Source organism: Neophocaena asiaeorientalis, unplaced genomic scaffold (genome assembly GCF_003031525.2).
Source record: "Neophocaena asiaeorientalis asiaeorientalis breed wild unplaced genomic scaffold, Neophocaena_asiaeorientalis_V1.1 scaffold77, whole genome shotgun sequence".
In the NCBI taxonomy this organism is placed as follows: Eukaryota; Metazoa; Chordata; class Mammalia; order Artiodactyla; family Phocoenidae; genus Neophocaena; species Neophocaena asiaeorientalis.
The window spans coordinates 8,664,905-8,684,242 of NW_020174645.1; the positions used below are offsets into that span (position 1 = coordinate 8,664,905).

A 19,338-nucleotide genomic window follows, 5' to 3' on the forward strand; every position below is an offset into this window, starting at 1 on the left:
GCTCCCCCTTGGCGAGAGAGAAAAGCCAAACTTTTCAGACAGGGTCTAATCGTCGTCTGAAATACACGGTTGAGAACGGGGGAGATTTAGGATCTGCTGAACATGCAAGATTGAGGTGGGAGGGAGAGTCCTGGTGACCAATTTCCAACAGCTGCGCTGTAACTGAGTAAAGAAGATAGCAGTGAGCCTTTGACAAGCAACGAGAAACCAAGACGCTGTCCCCACTTTGGGGACCAGGATTCATTCATTCAATAGATACTGGTGGTTGCGCCGTGCTGGGCACTCTCGGTGCTGGGGACCTAATAATGAACCAAGCAAAGTTCCCATAACCTAATGGGGCTCCCAGTAGGAAAGAAATGGTGCACTCAGATTGGGGATTTGAGGAATGCTGAATAAAGGGACTATTTACAGAGGCGTGGGCAGGAGGCAAAGAAACCTTCATGGATAGCACAGCACCCTGGGGCCACAACAGCAGGGAGCCTTTCCCACTCTTAGGCCTGTGAAGAGGCAAAGCAAGGGAGCAGTGACCAGAACCCAAAGAGGGTGGCTGTACAGACTTGGGACAGGAGCCGCGGTCCTTGGTAGAGACTCACAACCCACCACGTTGACAGGACAGAAAGGAGATGGAGAACAAATACTCTGACCTGTGCCTCCTCCTGCCCTTTGACCTCTTAGTGGTGCCTCCTATTGGCTGAATCCAACCAGATGCCAGAAAAGCGAGGCTGCTCATTGATGCAGGCCATGAATCACCCTCCCCGGGTGACTGCGGAACAGGGAGGAGAGGAGGGTGGCCAGCCAACGCAGAGAGGCAAGTGGAATGTTTCCAGCACAGTCCCTGCCCTCGCAGAGCTTATTATATTCTACTCGGGGGAGACGGACGATGAATAAGCCAATAGATCTCAGATATAATGTTGCCAGGACCTTCATTCAGCCAAGCAGCAGGCACCTTTGTGCAAATTAGAAAAAGCCACCTCTCTCTGAATAGATGCAGCCCCTCGCCAAGGGACGTGGTAAGTGAATGCAGCACTGTCTGGGTATCAGCCCCCAGCCGCCTTTTGGGTCAGGGGGCTCGTGTGGGACTCAACGCACAAAACACGATACCCCGAATGTCAAGCAGTCACGGTGTCATCAATTAAAAACTCAGAGGGGAGTGACAGAGAATGCGAGGCAAGGGGAGACAGTGGGGATTCTGTCCACGTTTGATTTGTCATTGTCCCAAGGTCCCTCTGCCTTCCTGTTGGCTCTGCTGCCACCGAGGGCCGCCGCCATGACGTAGGACAAGCAGTTTTTCTAGAGCTTAAGGGTTGTGTCATGCCGGTGACATGCTACAAACATGGCTGATGAGGGGCCCCGAGGAGGTCTGAATGGGCTGCTCGCCTAGAGCCAGCCCCCCTGCAGCCCCCCACCCCAAACCTCACAGGCAGGCAGAAGCCGGGGCGAGTCCCGGGCCGTGGTAGTCGCTGGTGGGAGCCGCCTGGAGCTGGCAGGGGACGGCACGGCTGTCCTCCCCCAGCTCCGGTCCCCCGAACTGTAACGAGCAATTTGTCTTTCGACCTTCATCTACTGTCAGCAGGGCTGACACCGACCCCGAGTATTAATTTCTTCTCAAACTGTCTTACATTGCAGCCAAGAGAGGGGCGAGAAGTGAAGTGGGATTTGCTGGATGCAGAAACCCATTGCCCAGCTGCTTTTATTTGTGGTAAAGCACTGACGGGAGATGAGGCCCGAGCTGTGGTCCTTTTCTTAAGAATCAGACGCCAGAGCCCCAGTGAAGCACGTTTCATTCTGTACCTGTGTGTTTGACTCCCTTTCTCTCCCTCATCTTTGCTCTGTCTGTTTAAAGTGGCCAGGGATATAACAGAGAAACCCATGCAAACTCCACATCTTCTCATCTGCCCATAATGCACTCACCCATACCACGAACATGCCATTTTGATGGCTCTTGTCTTTTTTAGACTGTGTTTTATTGGGGGAATCTGTGATTGGCAGAAACAGAAACATATTCCTCCAACTCCAGTGGGGGAAACAACGGAAGCCAACGAGCAAGAAAGATCGGCTACTAGCTCTGTCTCCTGGACTCTTCAAAAGGTGTGGGCCCTCACGTGTGCCATTTCTCTACACGTCTGCTTCTTTCTTCTTCCTCTCTGCAGCCCGGCTCCTTCTGCCCCCTTTTACAGAGCCAGTAAGAGCTGTGCCAAAATGGCGCTTCCAGCCCCAAAGCTCCTCGTGTCCTCACTCTGTGGTCGCCTGGATCAGTGTTCAAAGTCCAAATTCCCACCAAATCTGATTGGTGCAGCTTGTATCAGATGTCTTCCTCTGGTCCAATCATCTGTGGCTTGGAGGGTGGGGTTATGTGTTATGTGGAAACAGGAATGTGGCTGGAGCCAGAAAGACTTCTCTAGAACTTCTAGAAAGAGATGCTGTGCTGGCGAAAGCAGATCTGGGTTTAAACACCTATTCATGCAACCACTTCCAGATCTGTGGCCTTCAGTAAGTTACGTAATTTCTCTAGGCCTCAGTGTCTTCATCTGGTGAATAGGGGTGGTAAGGTTTCCCTCACAGTGTTTCTGGGTGGGCTGAATGAGTCAAGGGAGGTCTGAACGTGGGTTAACGTACCTGGCACACGGGAAATGCCTGGTAATTGTTACTCAGTGGAACACACCATATCCTCTGGGCACACCTCCAACTTCAGCTGCTGCGGTGGGGACAGGTCCCATGTGCAGTGGCAGTGTCCCACCTCCAGCACGTGCCTGTCCTCTTTTCTACTTCGTGTCTTGCTCCGGAATCCCAGGAGTCTGCTGAGCCCACACGCAGGTGCAGCCCACACCTCTGGGGCAACCCCCTACCGATGGAGGATGAGGCAAGTGGATGAAGGCTCCGGCCTCCTGCTCTGCACGGGTTTCCCAGAGGGCTTGCCCTTCTCAGAGGGTTCCTCAAAGTGGGCCCCTGTTTGGTTTGTCATCTTTCTCTCACTTCCCCACTCTCCAGTTCCTGCTTCCTGGGATCACCTTCCAAATACTCTCCCTGCCCCCAAGTCCTTGTCTCAGGCTCTGCTTTTGCAGAAACCGAAATTAAAGCACGTAGTAAGTTCGTTAGTTGGTTCGTGGACCGAGCAGCTGCGTCTAGTAATGTTCGCACCTCAGCCACGCCTGCACAAGCTCAGCTGCGACCTCACGGCTAGCAGGCCGGCCCGAAGCAGCTCCTCCAGGCGTAAAACTCCTCGACTCTCTCGGAGGAATGGCTGATGGGGAAGGAGAGACCGTTCCCAAGGGGCTGGGACACTTTGAGCTGCCTCATGGCCCAGGGGAGAAGGAAAGCTTCCTACTGGCGTTGGAGGGTGAGTGGTGAGCCAGTCCCAGCTCAGTGGCCCAGTATTTCCAGAGAAGCGCAAATGTGACCACACCACTGCTGTTCAGAAAGCTTCCAAGCTCTCCCCTTGCTGTCAAGATCAAGGCCAAAATTCTTTGTAGCAGAGACCTCATGGCTAGCCTCAGTGCACCTCTCCATCCTCAGCTCCCACTGGCCCCCTCATCCTCTCTGCTCGCCCATTCATTCATTCATACCTCACTGAATACCTGCTATGGGCCAGCCCCGCAGTATGGGCCGTCCTGGACCTCTGGGAGTCCCTCCTCCTTTCTCAGCCCTCAGGGCCTTCACAGATTCTATTCCCCTTGCCGGGAACACTTTTCCCTCCTCCCCTCATCGGTTAGGTGCTACCACAGCACTCTGCACCCTCTGTCACACCCTTCACAGTGGTAAGCCCTTGATAGGAGGCACACAGAGGGCAGAGATGGTGCCGTCTGGCTTCCCTTGGACCCGCGGTGGCCGGTGTGCTGCCTGGCACACAGTAGGGCAGCAGGCAATGTCTGCTCAATGGGTGAATGTTGAACAAAGAGCTGGAAGATACATCTCTGCCTCGTGGTGAAACACTGCAGACTGCTACTGAGCTCATTCACAGATTTTTTAAATTTTATTTTAATGACTGAATATTGGCAAGAGAAAAACAATTGTGGCTCAAGTACCTGAAAACTGTATGTTTGCTGGGGAGGAAGAGGGGTGTGAATTTGCCTAGATAAGGGTCACGTAGGGTCTCTCCCTCTGTCTGTCTGTCTCTCTCTCTCATACACACACACACACACACACACACACACACACACACACACGCTGTCGATCACTAATGATAAGGATGGAAGATCACGCGAAGGTACCAGCTGCCTGCAGACAGCCAGCCTGCTCTGTGTTCACTGGCTGCACATTCTTCTGACTTTAGCGAACTAGACCTCTTCTCAGAGGCTCTCTGGTTACAGCGTGGACATGCCCCCTTGTTACCTGTCTCAACCTCCCATTGCAGGTCTGAGGGTTTGAGATGAGAAATCCTTGTCATGGGCTAAGAGCGCCAACTTTGGGGACTCACAGAGCTGCTCAGGAGTCTGGGCTCTGTTGCTCACTGGCTGGGTGACCTTGAGAGAGTGACCTGACCTCTCTGAGCTGCAGCCAACTGTGTGTAGAATGGGGTAGGGCTGTTGTGAGGTGCAGGTGAGAGGAGGCACGAGAAGCTCTCGGTTTGGTGCCTGGTACCTAGCAAGGCCGTGACAGACAGAGGCTCATAGCAGCTACCACCGGGCCTGAATGTCAGGACATCACACGGAGAAGCTGGCTTCCAAAGGAGCTACAGAATGTAACTCCAGAGATCATATGCATAGAAACAAATTCCCCTGCTGCTTTTGCTGGGTACCCACAACCTCAATTCTTCCCGTATAAGCAGAATAGCTTCAACAGGAGAAATGTTGACACACCAAGGGCAGGATTAGACCTTCAGGAACATTACAGCTCAGCGCACCACAGAGGCTCAAAAGTCCATGATAATTAATGGGAACCTTGAGCCAAAGACAGGGCAAGAGTAGAAACAGGAAACCGTGAGGACTGGGCGGGGGAGGGGGAGGGTGGGTTTGGTCCAGTAGGAAAGCACCATAGAAAATACACTGAATTTTTAACGGGTGCTGGTGGGGAGGAAAATGAAACAAGCCTTTTTTATTTGAATGGGGCATCGCACTGATTACAGTAACAAGAGATGCATTGTGAAGTGGTGATCTCCCTGTGACAGGATGTATGCAAGTGAAGTCTGCCTTACGTAGGGTACATCTGTGTTCCTCACACTTCGGTCATTTGCAAACCACCTTCGGGATATTTGCCATCTCTCTGCACCACCTGTATTATTAATTACTGAATAGTTGTCTTTAAATAGGCTCATTTAAAAACACAGTAAAGAGGAAGCTTGATACCAGCACTATAGGTGGAAAGCCATTACTGCCTGTCACAAATAGAAGGTAACCATAAAAGCAAATACAGTGAAACAAAACAATGTAATGCAATCCGAGCTTGCACTGTTGCCTGCGCAAGGCTCTGAGTTTGGGGGCCCTGCCCTCTCCTGGTTAAAAGGGAGAGTTACAAGGGTGAGACAAGTGTTAAAAGACAACTAGCACTAAAGTGAGGCTTTCTCCTTTGCATAATACAAAAGGACAGAGGAGAACTGAAAAAAGACGACCTTTTCCACTATGTCATCTCATGTTATAGTCTGTGTAACGCCGAAAACTCATCTCACTGTCTGCTAGTGGTGTCTGTCTTTCCCTCAGGGAAACCTCCAGGAGAAGAATTCCAGCACCAAATCTGAGATTGGGTAAGAGGAGATCTAAAATCCATTTCCACTCTGAGATTTTATGACCTTATCATATCATTATACTTTTTTGATATGAATTTCTCACCCAGTAATGCTGATAAATGTTTAACAACCTTCTCTCCAGGGAGACAAAACAAAACAAAACAAAACCCTGATCTGTAGCATTTGCCAGTTCCCACGGTGTAAATACTCCCACCATGGCTGACTTCAAGCTACCTTCATGATGTCACGGAATGCAGATTTGGGAAGAGATGAATGCACTAGGCTCTGGGAGCCAGGATGAGCTGGAGCCAGCACACGTCTGTTCCCGCCCACCGTGGTTGTCCTCTTAAGGACATGAAATAAACGGCATCCAAGATATTCAGTTCCAGTAGAGGGACACCTCAGAGATATTGCAGGTTCAGTTCCAGACCACTACAATAAAGCCAATATCGCAAAAAAGCAAGTCACATGAATTCTTTTTTCCCAGTGCATGTAAAAGTCACGTTGACACTATACTGTAGTCTAAGTGTGCAACAGCACTGGTATGTAAAACCAATGTACACACCTAAATGTACACACCTAAATTAAAAATTACTTTACAGCTAAAAAAATGCAACCATCATCTAAATCTTCAGTGAGTTGCAATCTTTTTGCAATAGTAACACCAAAGATCACTGATCACAGAACATCATAACAAATATAATAAGGAAAAAAGTTTGAAATACTTCCAGAATTACCAAAATGTGACACAGAGACACAAAGTGAGCAAATACTGTTGGAAAATGATGCCAACAGACTTGCTTGAAGCAGGGTTGCCAGAAACCTTCAACGTGTAAAAACTGCAATGCCTGTGAAGTGCAGTAAAGCAAAGTGCAATAAAACAGGTGTCGTGTCCTTGGAAATCTGAGTGCCTCTGAGACACGTGGCCGCCTCCTAGAGCCTCTGTGTGTGAGGTGGACTAGACTCTCCGCAGTCCGACTCCACAATCCGATTCCATTTATGCCCATTTGTGGGGTCCCTTCCTGCCTGCATCCCCAGACATTTCACTAACCATCAGAGTTGTCCACTTTATGCACATCTGTATTTAATTCACATCTGCATCTCACCTGCTGTATGTAGCTCTGCTTCATATCCAAGCGAGGTGTTCAGACTCCTGCCTGCTTAACTTTTAAGTCACGACACAAGGATTACGACCCCCTCCAGTAGCTTCCCTGGGTCAGTTCACACCTGTCATCACTTTTCAAGGTCTAGCATCTCCCACACGTCAATTACCATCTACATCTATATGCAGGTGAATTACTGTGCATTGCTATGGCGCTTAAATCTTCATCTGATCTGTTTGCACATTTCACCGTAAATACTTCCAAGGAAGAACTGGGTGTAAATAACATCTCACTGAGGGCTCACTATGCACCAGCACTGTATGATTATTAGAGTGTCTATTTCATAGAATCGTGGTGGGGATTAAGTAAGATGTTAACCTCTGCCATGCTATGCCATGCTTTCTCTTTATTCCTGTGCGCCCGCAAAGCCCAGAACAGTGCTGTGGGTCCTGGCGGGCCCCAGCCGACACTCAGCAACAGCAGTGGGACTGCCAACGGCTCCAGGTGCTAGCCCTGGCTCTTCTTCAGTTCAGCCCCGCCCTCCCAACACTTGCTGCGTACTCAGGCCACAAAGCATTGGAGTGTCCTCCACCCGGAAAATGATGTCCTATACATCATCACTTAAGCTTAATTGTGAGTGGCTTGGAGGACACCCGACATGGGGAGGTTTTACACAGGGCTATTATGTTGGCATATGCGTTTCATGATCTGTGGCCATCACAGCAACGGCTACTTTTAGCTTCCTAGCAAAGGTTTGGCAGTAGCTCCTGTTATGTTTTTTTTTGTTTTTCTCTTCCCCACTTCAATGCCAGAATTGGCCACTGTCTGGTATGACCTGGCCAGGCTGAGCTGGGGGTTTCCAGAATGAATAGAGAACTGAACAAAAATGGTCATCTTGTGACCATGCGCTCTGGTCCCAGCTCCACCAGAATGTGTGGGCTCTGAGCTGAGCATCAGTTGGTACCGACATCTCGGATTAGTGGTTGACCATCACATACAGAGGGAGGATTCCATCAGTGGGCCTGGCTCTCCGCACGCGTCCAGTAGGTCCACAGCCTGCTGTCATGACAAGCCTGTGTCAAGCTTAGCCTGTGTCAAGCTTGGCCTGTGCATAGGGCCTTGCCTGTGATGTTTCTAGGCGTGTGCCTTGAAGAGTTCGGCCAAAGAAATCAGTTTTAGCAGCGCACTTGCCACTTGTTGGAGGGAGGTCAAATTTCAGCCGTGTCCTGGGAGGTAGGTGTCATATTTGTCAAGAACACAGACAGACCTAGGTTCAAACCCCATCTCTGACACTCATTAGCTCTATTGCCAGTTACTTAATCTTCCTGAGCCTCAGTCTGTGCGTCTGTAAAATGGGACCAATAGCACCACCCCCTCACAGGGTTGTTGTAAAGGTTATTTGAGGCACTTAGCACAGAGCCTGGCATGCAGTAAGCACTCCTTTATGCTCCTCGGCAAAGCGTTTCAGAGCCTGGTTAACAGAGTAGTGACATCTGGTGGAGGAGAAGATGTGTGGAGCAAAAACAGAAAGATAGAGCAGTGGAACAGGACAGAAAGCCCAGAGATACACCCACGCACATATAATTATACCCCAATAAAGATGTTAAAAAAAAAAAAAAAGAAAATGTGTGGAGGTAAAATGGAAAGACTTCGGAACCAAATTGTCCCGGGTTTGATTCCAAATTTCCCCAGTGCTAGCTGTGCAAAGGGCGGCGGGGAGCGCTATGGAAGGAATCACACTAAATAGTTAACAACACCTACTTCTGGGGTAGGAACTGCTCTGGGATGATGGTCAAAGATGACATCAACCTTATTTATAATATCATAACCGTTTAACAAAGTTAATGTAGACACTGAGAATAATGGGAAACAGAACCGGTTATTTGACTTTCCCAGATTTTCGTGGGCCACAGAGACGAAGCTTTATGACAACTGGGAAATACTTCTTAGTCTACTGCTCCATCTCTTGTGACTTGGGTTGGAATATAGAGGATAGAATCTCCATCCACGTAGTCTGGTGGCAGCAGGGCAAACTGCTTAAAGGAATGGAAGGGAGGACTGAAGCTGGACCAGACAAAGCCAGCATCCTGAAATGACTCTGGCCTCATACTCAGGTCAAGCCCCTGAGTGATTTAAGAGCACAGCAATGGAGCTGCAGACACTCACTGTCTGGACAGCCCCAGCGGTGACAGAGCCCTGGGAGGGTCCTGGGCTGGCCATTTCCGCCCAGCGTGGGACTCCTCCGATAGGCAATCTGCACTGAAGCCCTCCGCTGGGCTGGCCGAGATGCTCAGAGCTGCACTGCAGGCTGATGCATTTCCTCCTCCATCCACCTTCCTCCCCTCTCTCCCTAGCGTCAGACCTCATCACAGCCTGAGGGCTCACCCTGCTCAGTCCTGCTCCCTGGCCTTCTGAACCATCACAGGCATGACCTGAAACAACTCCCTTGCCCTTGTAACTCTGTTTTGGTACCTGCTCCCCAAAGGACCCAGGTAGACACGACTACCTATGTTCTTCCCGCCAGAGCGAGCCAGTTTCTTCATTCTGGTTAACTGGATCCCTGCAGGTGTGTGCGGGAAGGCAGGACAGGAGGAAGCAATGTGGTCGAGGAATAGCCTCTGTTGCGTAAGGTAGTTAGGAAAACCCCATCCTTCAGCTCGGAGAGGGGTCCCTCCACTAAGCTGCCCTGGGGCAGCAGCAAGTGGGTTTCTCTGAAGGCGGCCATGCTTTCTTGGTTGTTGATGAAATGCAGAGAGGAAACGTGTCCAACACACGCATCCGGGGGGGGCGGTGGTGCAGGCCCTCTTCCAGCACAGTCCCATTTCTCGGTATAATGTGACCTTTCCATCTGATTACCACTCTGCTCTTTTCTCGAAAGGAAAGCCAGGAGAGGACGTATTTTTAGGAGACAACAGGCAAGTTGATTAGGCAGCTCTACATTTGTCAGAACTTTACATTAAGAGCTCCGAGGGAGGGGTGGCCATGGCAGGAAGGAGCCGTGGACTTGATTCATCTTGAAAACTGGCTTGGGGGCTTCTGGACGGGCAGGCGCGCGCGCGTGCGCGCACGCACACACACACACACACACTGCATTCTGCGTGCAGCAGCAGTGCATGAAACTTTAATGACACCCAAGCCACTTCCCTCCAAGGCTCCACTGCTGTCCATTTTGCTGAAAATGGTCTTTGCCGTGTGCAGGGACCACTCAGCTCAAGGAAGGACACTGCTCCCCGACTCCCTGAGCCCACGCCCCATTATTTTGACTGGTCTGATCCAACTCAGTCCCCAGTGGGTTCCCCCTAGAGAGGTAACGTGGGGCCCCATGGATACATTTCATTTGCACCAGCACGTTCTGTGATGGTTCAGTAGCAGAGGTGGAGGGACGTGGCCCAGGAAAGGCAGCCAAAGGGTTGTTTCAGGGGAGACTATCAGAAGTCAGGTGGGGACAAAAAAGCAGTGAGAGTGACTGTGTGTGGGCTGTGTTTGTTGCATTCCCGACTCTGCACTCCATGATGTCACATTGGTAGCTTGAAACTGGCCACAATGGGAGGAGTATTTACACCCCAGAAACTGGCAAACACTACAAACTAGGATTTTTTGTTTGTTTTGCTTTGTTTTCCCCAGAGAGCTGGTTGTAAAACATTTACCAGCACATCCTGGGGGGCAAAAACTTCTGTCTGGATAGACCCACTCCTAAGAGGCACTGTCCCTAAACCCCAAATCCCTTCATGGCATCTCCCATCACACCGTTTCCTTTGCAATTGTAATGATCTATGTATTTATTATTTCTACAGTGTTTCCTTTCCTAGTTCTACCACTTACTATCTCCGAAGTTGGGGAAGTTGGTTAACCTCTCTGTGCCTCAGTTTTCTCATCAATAAAATGGGTATAAGAATAGCACCAAACCTTATAGGGCAGTTTCTTCATGGCTGTCATGGAGAATTGGCATAATACATTATATTTCATATTTTAATACATCTAGTCTTGATCATAATCCAGTGACATAGGCATTATTATCCACACGAGGAGGCCCCTAGGATTTTAAGTCTCAGAGTTGGTAAGCGGCAGAGGCGAGATAGGAACACACGTCTTTTGGAATTCCAGAGCCTGGGTGTCCAACCGCCACCTTAAACTCCCCCTGAAGCTTCTGTCTTCTCCCTCTGGCAAGTCGGCTTCCCACCACTTGGCCTTGGGCAAGCCCTGGTGTTCTGCTGGGAGCAGGAAAAAAGGATGAATCTTCCTCATTTCCTTCAAAGAAAACTTTCTTGTCTCAAAGACAGAGCGAAAAAGGAATTGGTTGAAGTTCATTTGGAATTCTGAGTTCATTATCCACATACTTAAAGCCTGTCTAGATGACAAATGTAATGTGAAAAATGGAGATAATTACCCACATGCTTGGTCTCTGCAGTGTCAGAACTGCTGTATTTTAGAAACATCTGGATGGCTGGAAAAGGAGCCAAGCCGAGCTTTTCTTAATGAGAACGTGTGGGAATGAAGGGGACCCCCCCTCCATTTCGTAGATGAGGGAACCGAGATCCCCAGACGGGAAGTACCTTGCCTAAGGTTACATGGACTTTTGGTGGCAGAGCTGGGGTATAAACTCTCAGCGGTGTGGTTTCAGGCCCAACACACTGACTTTGGCAGAAACTGCTCAACATGGTACCAGGCATGGAGTTTCGCATGAATAGGCATGTCGTAAGTGATCTGGGAGCAAGCTACTCATGAAAATGCCTTACTCTGATAAACAGGGCTGCTCTGATGAAAACCTCCATCTGCAGATGAGGAAACTGAGGCTCAGAGAAGTTAAGCAACTTGCTTAGGGTCACACAGCTGCTGGTGGGGTTGAACAGGATTGGAACCCATTAGGTCAACTGGCCACAATCACCTCCTCTTCGGCACCATAATAACGCAACTGTTTATTGAGTATGTGCTACGTGCCAGGCATGTCATGACTAGAAAGGAACTGGAGAAGTATTCAGAGCTCCCCATTTAACACTCGGGAGTTAAAGTTGCTCCAGGGTTGGGTCAAGGTCAGCCATCTCGCTTGCATTTCAGTCCTTTGTAAAGACACCACCACCTGCTCTGCAGCTTAAACCTGACATTTCCCCCCCTCTGCCTGATTCCAAGTTTTCCGAAATTCAGTCATTCACATACAATCATAATCATAATCTATCATAGTATCCACGCACCACTTCTTTTACTACTACTATTTTTCTTTACATTAACATTGAACAAACAACCGCATCTACTTTAGTTCCTTCCTAAGCAATAATATCCACGACACTATGACTCTGAAGTGCTTGTTAGAGTTTTCCTGACGCACCATCAAAATTCACACGTAATTATCAAGATTAAAAGTGGCTGGGGCTTCCCTGGTGGCGCGGTGGTTGAGAGTCTGCCTGCCGATGCAGGGGACGCGGGTTCGTGCCCCGGTCCGGGAAGATCCCGCATGCCGCGGAGCGGCTGGGCCCGTGAGCCATGGCCGCTGAGCCTGCGTGTCCGGAGCCTGTGCTCCACAACGGGAGAGGCCACAACAGTGAGAGGCCCGCGTACCGCAAAAAAAAAAAAAAAAAAAAAAAAAAAAAAAAAGTGGCTGTACATATAAAAATCATCCTTTGTACCACTGGTGGCTTGTACCAGCCTCTAGGCAACATGGCCCGGGTGCTGTGTGAAATCTACGTCACGTCTGCTTACGAGGTGGCCTGCCCAAGCACCAAGGTGTCTCTGAGAGTGGGAATTCTTCAGTGGATGCTGAAGACTCAGCGCTTTCAAGAAACCAATTGGGACCAACCCTGGGACCCTGGACGCCACGGCTAAGGGAGGGGGGATGGCTCTCAGGCACCATTCTCCTTATGCATCAGCTCTAAACCTCAAGCCTCTTCAAAGGGTGACACTAAACCCCAACCTTACAGATGAGAGCTCAGAGGCAAAGCGGCACAGCTGGCCAGAGGCGGGCCCCACCACTGAGCTCAGGTTAGCCTGACTTCAAAACCCAGACCCTGAAATACGATGCTTGGCCACCATCCTGGCCCCGGATCCCCAGATCTGGGAGGGTCCCTGGATGGGGCCATCACGGGAAATCAGCAGAAGCGCTTTTAATCGCAGATATAGGCTTCAGCTGTTGGGGGTTTTTCCAGCGACAGGAAGGGGTACCCAGGCAGGTTCTGCAGGAGGGAGAGTAAAGAATTCCAAGGTGGTCTTTCTCTCGAAGTCTGGAGAAACGCCTGCTCCTGATGAAATGAACGATCGCGGGCTTAGGAAGCACAGCTGTGAAGAGAAGTGGGTGGATGCTGGGGTTTGTGTTAGAAAATCTAAACAGCAGCTTAGGAGAGTTTCTGAGATTCTGATGAGGGGAAAACCGAGGCCCAGAAAACCAAAAGTGTCTTGACCAAGACCTGCTAGCCTCTACGTAGAGGTAGACCTGGGATTCCAACCCAGTTCTGACTGTAAAGGCAGCTGTTCGCCCTGACACACAGGTCACTGAGTCATTCGTTCACTCACTCACTCACTCACTCATTCCACAGTTATTTATTGAGCCACTGCTCCATCCAGGCCTTGGGAATAAGTGGGGAACGATGTTTGAGATTTGGGCTCTGGGGAAAATCCCTGGAATTTTCTGGATTTCAGCCTCTCCACCCCCTGCCCTCAGCGGACACAGGCATCACTTGGGGGTCTTGCATTTTTTTTTGGTTAATTATCTCAAATATCTGTTCTGCTGATGTAGACACAAACTCACGATCTTGCTCTCCTACAGGAGGAATCAATTGCCCCGCGACGGTTGCTTAATGAAGAAATATGAGGACGTCCCAAGGAATGGATTCTCATAGCGAGAGCCAAGGCGCCCAACGGCTGGAGGCATGTAGGCTCCAGGGCTCAGGCTGATTAAAAAGCTGCTGACATCTTTTAAACCAAACAGTTGGAGTGCAAGCGTTTTTGCTGAATGTCTCCACGCTGTCACTACCGAGCATCTGCATTTCAGCCTCTGAGTCCTGGGCTGATAGTGGGATGTCAGAACTATTGCTGAGATGGGCAGGGAGGAGTGGAATGCTCCACCCGTGCAGCCCCTTCACAAAGATTTCAGACCTTCAAGCCAAGTTTTGTTTTGTTTGTTTGTTTTTGCGGTACGCGGGCCTCCCACCGCTGTGGCCTCTCCCACTGCGGAGCACGGGCTCCGGATGCGCAGGCTCAGCGGCCATGGCTCACGGGCCCAGCCGCTCTGCGACATGTGGGATCTTCCCGGACCGGGGCACGAACCCGTGTCCCCTGCATCGGCAGGCGGACTCTCAACCACTGCACCACCAGGGAAGCCCTCAAATGCAGTTTTAGAGCTGTGTTGAAAAGACCCTTCTCTCTCACCCATCCCACGGCAAGGTGTGTTTGGGATTGTTGCCTTGTGAACGCAGTACACGGTTTCATCTTGGTGAAGCACTTCTTTTCTCAAGCGAACGTGGTGTCCTGGACCCATTCCTGAGCCTTAAGTGAGCACAGCAATTCATTATTATGACAGCTTAAGCGTCGGTCCCAAGTGTGGAGCGCACCGCGGGCGTGCCGGCTGCCTGACATTTGCCAAGAACTTAACAACAATGTGTGATTATATTTGATATGCTTTCCTTAATTCCTTATGAATACTGTGGGCTGGAGAGAAACTGAACTTTAAAAATGGATTGTGTTGTTCTGAATCATCTCGGTGCGGGGATGGGGTGTGGGACTGAGCCAGACACTGGGGGGGCTTCCGCAGGCCCTGGCAGGTCCGGGCAGGTTGAGTGACTACTGATTCTGACCGGGTCTCAAGCTGGGTCTGGCTGGACTTCCCCAGTGTTTGATAGAGAGGTTTGTGTCCACATCCCCAAGCCTATTTTATTCATTTGTACTTCCTGCCTGGCCCTTGAAGGCATTTATTTAAATTTGAAATCCCTGCTTTAAGGAAATGAATTAAGAGACATAAGTCTGGGTGACAGAGGCACTTACTGATGCCCTTGGCAGGGCTCTGGACTCCCATTTCATCACATTCATTCATTCAACAACCATTCACTGGCACCTACTCTCTGCCAGGCCCCGTGCAGGGTACCAGGGAGGCAGGAGACAACAGGAACTAATGCTTGCTGATAATTACCACTTGCCAGACGCTGCTTCAGTTCACAACCCATTTATCCTCATAACAATCCCCTGAGTAAGTACAATTATTATCTCCATTTTATGGATGGGGACACTGAGGCTCAGAGAGGTGAAGTAACTTGCCTGTGGTTGCACAGCTGGTGAGCCCATATTCTTAACTACCGCACACCACTGTTTCTCTGGCAAGGCTGATTCCCAGGGAGCTTACATTAGCTTTCAAAGATTCATCTGGCTTTAAACTCCTGCTGCCCTCTGAAGCTCGCCCGCTCTGCAGATTTGAGAAATGCAATTTGATGCAAGTGTTTTTTAACCCAATAAAACTGGAAAGCGTCTACCTCCCCCTGAGGAATGCCATTTGTCAGCCCTCTGCTTGCAATTTTCACCCCTTTCTGGGCTTAAAGGGAGACTCTTGGAAGATAAGCCTGGGAGCTTTGTGCATTGTAAATCTTTTGAAAACCTATACTGCAAGCGTTTTCTCTCCAAATATGGCGACTTCTCAGGCCTGGACTCGGCGTCCGTTCCTCCAGCAGAGGCGAGGAAGGCCCCATAAAAGGTCATGCTTGTGTAGTTTTCATCTCCTGTACAAACCTGCCTGCCTGCCTGGTTTTTATCTCTTGCTTCCCTAGTTCTGCAGCCACGAGTTCTATCAGCTGAGACGTGCACTGGGATGTTGGTACTTTACCTTCCCAGGGTTCCTCCCCTGTCTCCAAAGAGAACAGGTTTTATTCCCCACCCCCACCCCGCTTTATCCTCCTCTAGGGTATGAATCAAGAAAAGCAAGAAAGAAGAAGAGAAAGGAAAAAAGAACTGCCACATGATCAGGTGGACACCGGCAAAGGAGAAATAATTAGCGCTGATTAAATTTGGGGTGTTAAGAATAAAATGGCAAGTGAGTGGAGGCTAGCCTGAACCGGGAACAGCGATGCAACCTAGCCACGTTAATTAAGCGCAGGGAGTCTCCACGGAAACCCAAGTTGGCGACACTGATGAACTCATGTTAATTACATGGAAATCTCTGCACTGCAAAATGGTGCTTGGGAAAGGGCAGGAGGAAATGGGCTCCACATGCCTTGATGTATTCACGCTAGTCAAGGCTTCTGTCGCCGTTGATGACAAACCGAATTTCAGGCCGTTTCTTTCATGGTAGCAAACTCTAAGTTTAGAACTCTGAAGGCGTAATTGTTTCTTGGCTGGCAAAGAGTTATGCCCCGTGCCCCCCGGTCACCCCAGTCCGTCTGCGCTCTCCCTGTACCTCTGCATGATCCAGCAACAAAAGGGTTAACAGCTGGTCCAGTGTCCTTGCCATACTGACTGCTGAACATTTTAATATTGTTTGCTCTCATCTTCAGCTATTACTAGACAAGAAAAGTGAGGCTCAGGCAACTGGCTCGAGGCTGTCCAGCTATAAAGGGGCAGATCTGGAGTCTGAGCCCAGGCAGTCCTGCTCTAAAGCACCCTCCTCCTCTTCCCTCCATCTTCATCCCCCCATCTCTCTCCTCCTCCTTCTTCTTCTTAGCTTTATTGAGATATATTTCACATACCATACAACTCACCCACTTAAAGTGTACAATTCAATGAGTTTTAGTTACATTCACAGATGTGTGAATATCACAGTCAATGTTAAAACATTTTCACTGGCTCAAAAAAGAAACTCTTTAGGTATCACTCCATTGTCCTACAGACTCCTCAGCCCCTGGAAACCACTAATCTGCTTTCTGTCTCTATGGATTCGCCTATAATGATCATCTCATATGAACAGATCCTACAATATGTGTCCTTCTGTGTCCGGCTTCCTTCGCTGAGCGTCATGTTTTAAAGGTTCATCCGCATCGTTGCGTGTGTCAGTACTTCATTCCTTTCTTTGGTCAAATAATATTCCATTGATGGATATGCCACGTGCTCTTTACCCATTCATCAGTTGATGGACATTTGGGCAGAGCTCACATGTTGACCTCCACGTCATATAAGCTTATTGAAGGTCACAGTTAAGGGTAAACCTGGGACTCAGACCCAGGTCTGCCTCTGTGGCTCAGGTACACAAAGGCTAAAATGGAGATCTCATTCCACATTATTGAGGAAAGATGTGATGCTCCTATAAGCTGAGTGCAGAATTTGGGGGAACTTGGGAAATGTAGGATGTGGGATTATCATGCAGGGAAGGAAAACTGTATGATTCCACTGCATGTGGAATGAGGGGAAGAATGAGACTTGATGGCTCTTTCTGGAGAGGTATAAGGCTCTCGTGTGAAAGGTGAGGGATGGACGTACTCCAGAAGGTGGGAACATGGGCCTGAGTGACCTTGAAGAAGTCTCTTAGCCTCTCTGTGCCTCAGTTTCCTCATCTGTAAAACAGGGAGATGGTAACAGTGCCTACTCTTTAGGAATGTATGGAGACTAAGTGAGTTAATCTTTGTAAAAGTGGTTAGAACAGTGCCTGGTACACAGCAAGTACAAGGGTTTGCTACTACTTCTATTATTACCTAGGAGGAGTCTTCTGGGGCGCTCACCTTGATCCCACAGGTACAGGGAGGTGAGTCCCCCGAAGGCCGTATTTGTTGGAAGAAGCATTCACTGGCCCACTGTCCTGGCTCTGGACCCCAGTTTTCCTAGCCATCAAATTAGGAGAATAGGTGCATGTATTCTACGAACGTTAAGATTCTCTCTGACCACTTGGATTGCCTCTAGGAACATCCCCCCGCTCCTCCAGAGCACAGTTTCTTGGTCTACGTGGGAGTGGGGTCTCTCAGGCCTTCCAGCATCCTACACCCCGTTGCTGCTTTCTCTCCCCTGATAGGTGTGGATGCAGCACAGAGCAAAGGGTAAAAACAAGGGTTTCAGTAAAAGGCAGAAGGGGTTACTGGCTCCGCATGGTTGACCAAATCTTTGAGCCTCTTTATCCTCAGTTTTCTTATCTCTAAAGTGGGGACCAGAAAATCATCTCCCTTCTATGGTTGCTTGAGGATGAAATGGGTGAGTGCATGGAAAGCACCTCAATGCAGGCAGTACATAGGAGCAGGTAAGCTCTCAGTGCATCTCAGCCTATTATGGTTACTATGAGGTCAGAACCCCAGCGGGAGGCTTGGATCTTTAGAACGTTGCAATCTCGGCCCCAATGCCCTTCACTTATTAAGCAGACTGTAGTCCCTGCAATTTGTGAGTTTACTGGAGAGAGACCATCTCTGATCTTCAGCGGCTGTTAGGCCTGTATGTTTCCCATCAAAGTGAGCCTCCGCCTGCATTCTAATCACATCCCCCAGTTAACACCATATATTTCTATGTAAAAGGGAACAAACTGCACACAGACAACACAGAATATGAAAGCTCCCAGCGACACTTTCTTTGTTCAGGCCGCGTGCTCTACTCACTGCTTCTGAGAACACTAAGCTAATTGGCAGTTCCATTTATCTCACTTTGCAACTGAGAGATCCCGCTGCCCTTTAGTCTGTAAACACATCTTGGTATTTCTCTGATCCCACTTTCTTCTAGCTCTTGCCTCTGACCACAAAACACACACATACCCGCGCGTGCGCGCACACACACACACACACACACACACACACACACACACACGACCAAAATCTACATTTGTATAATGTGACACTGTGAGGGAAGAACGGATAAGATTTGATACATTTGGCGGTAAGGTCTCTATTTTGCTTTTTAAGCAATTAAGTAAATACAAACAAAAAAATATAAAAAGTATGCTAGAGTGTTTCTTTTTCTTAGATATGTATTCATGTAATAAATATGTATATATTTTGTAGTGCCCATTAACATGCCAAGGACATGCATGTTGATGTTTCTCTAACCTTTTTCTTTCTTTCCATCTCCCCTGCAATCAGTCTAACCAGTGTTGACCTCAGGTTGGGGGGGATGCATGAGCTTTGGAGCCAGAGAGAACTGGGTTCGAATCCTGCCTTACCACTAGGGGCGTCACCTACAAGTTTCATCTTCCTGAATATCAGGCTGTTCATTGGTAAAATGGAGCTTACTATACACTCACAGTTGAAATGAAATAATAGTAAATAATAGTAAATAAATAATATTAAATGAAATAATATTTCTTAAAATGTCTGTTATTTACAATAGTCAAGATATGACAAAAGCCTCAGTGTCCACTGATGGATGAATGGATCAAGAAAATGTGGTATATGTACACAATGGAATATTATTCGGCCATGAAAAAGAAGGAAATCTTGCTATCTGCAACAGCATGGATGCACCTTGAGGGCGTCAAGCTAAGTGAAATAAGTCAGACAAAGACAAACACTGTATGATCTCACTTATATGTGGAATCTAAAAAACACCCCCAAACCCAACTTAGAGAACAGATTGGTGGTCACCAGAGGTGGAAGCGTGGGTAAAATGGATGAAGGGAAGCAAAAGGTACAAACTTCCAGCTATAAAATAAACGCCATAGGGTGTAATGTACAGCAGAGCAACTATAAGTTAATACAGTAT

At 48.9% G+C, this 19,338-nt stretch overlaps 1 protein-coding gene across 1 annotated transcript in view; it reads right to left on the minus strand.

The window, feature by feature from the left end:
- CCDC60 (coiled-coil domain containing 60) overlaps positions 1 to 8,982 on the minus strand; it is a 132,101-nt gene extending 123,119 nt beyond the window's left edge. Inside the window, exons 1-3 of the mRNA XM_024758473.1 lie at positions 8,929 to 8,982; positions 3,176 to 3,241; positions 2,663 to 2,842 (exon numbers count right to left, since the gene is read on the minus strand). Of these exons, the coding sequence (XP_024614241.1) occupies positions 2,663 to 2,842; positions 3,176 to 3,241; positions 8,929 to 8,982 (300 nt within the window). The remainder of the gene's footprint in view (positions 1 to 2,662; positions 2,843 to 3,175; positions 3,242 to 8,928) is intronic.
- Between the last annotated feature and the right edge of the window lie 10,356 nt (positions 8,983 to 19,338).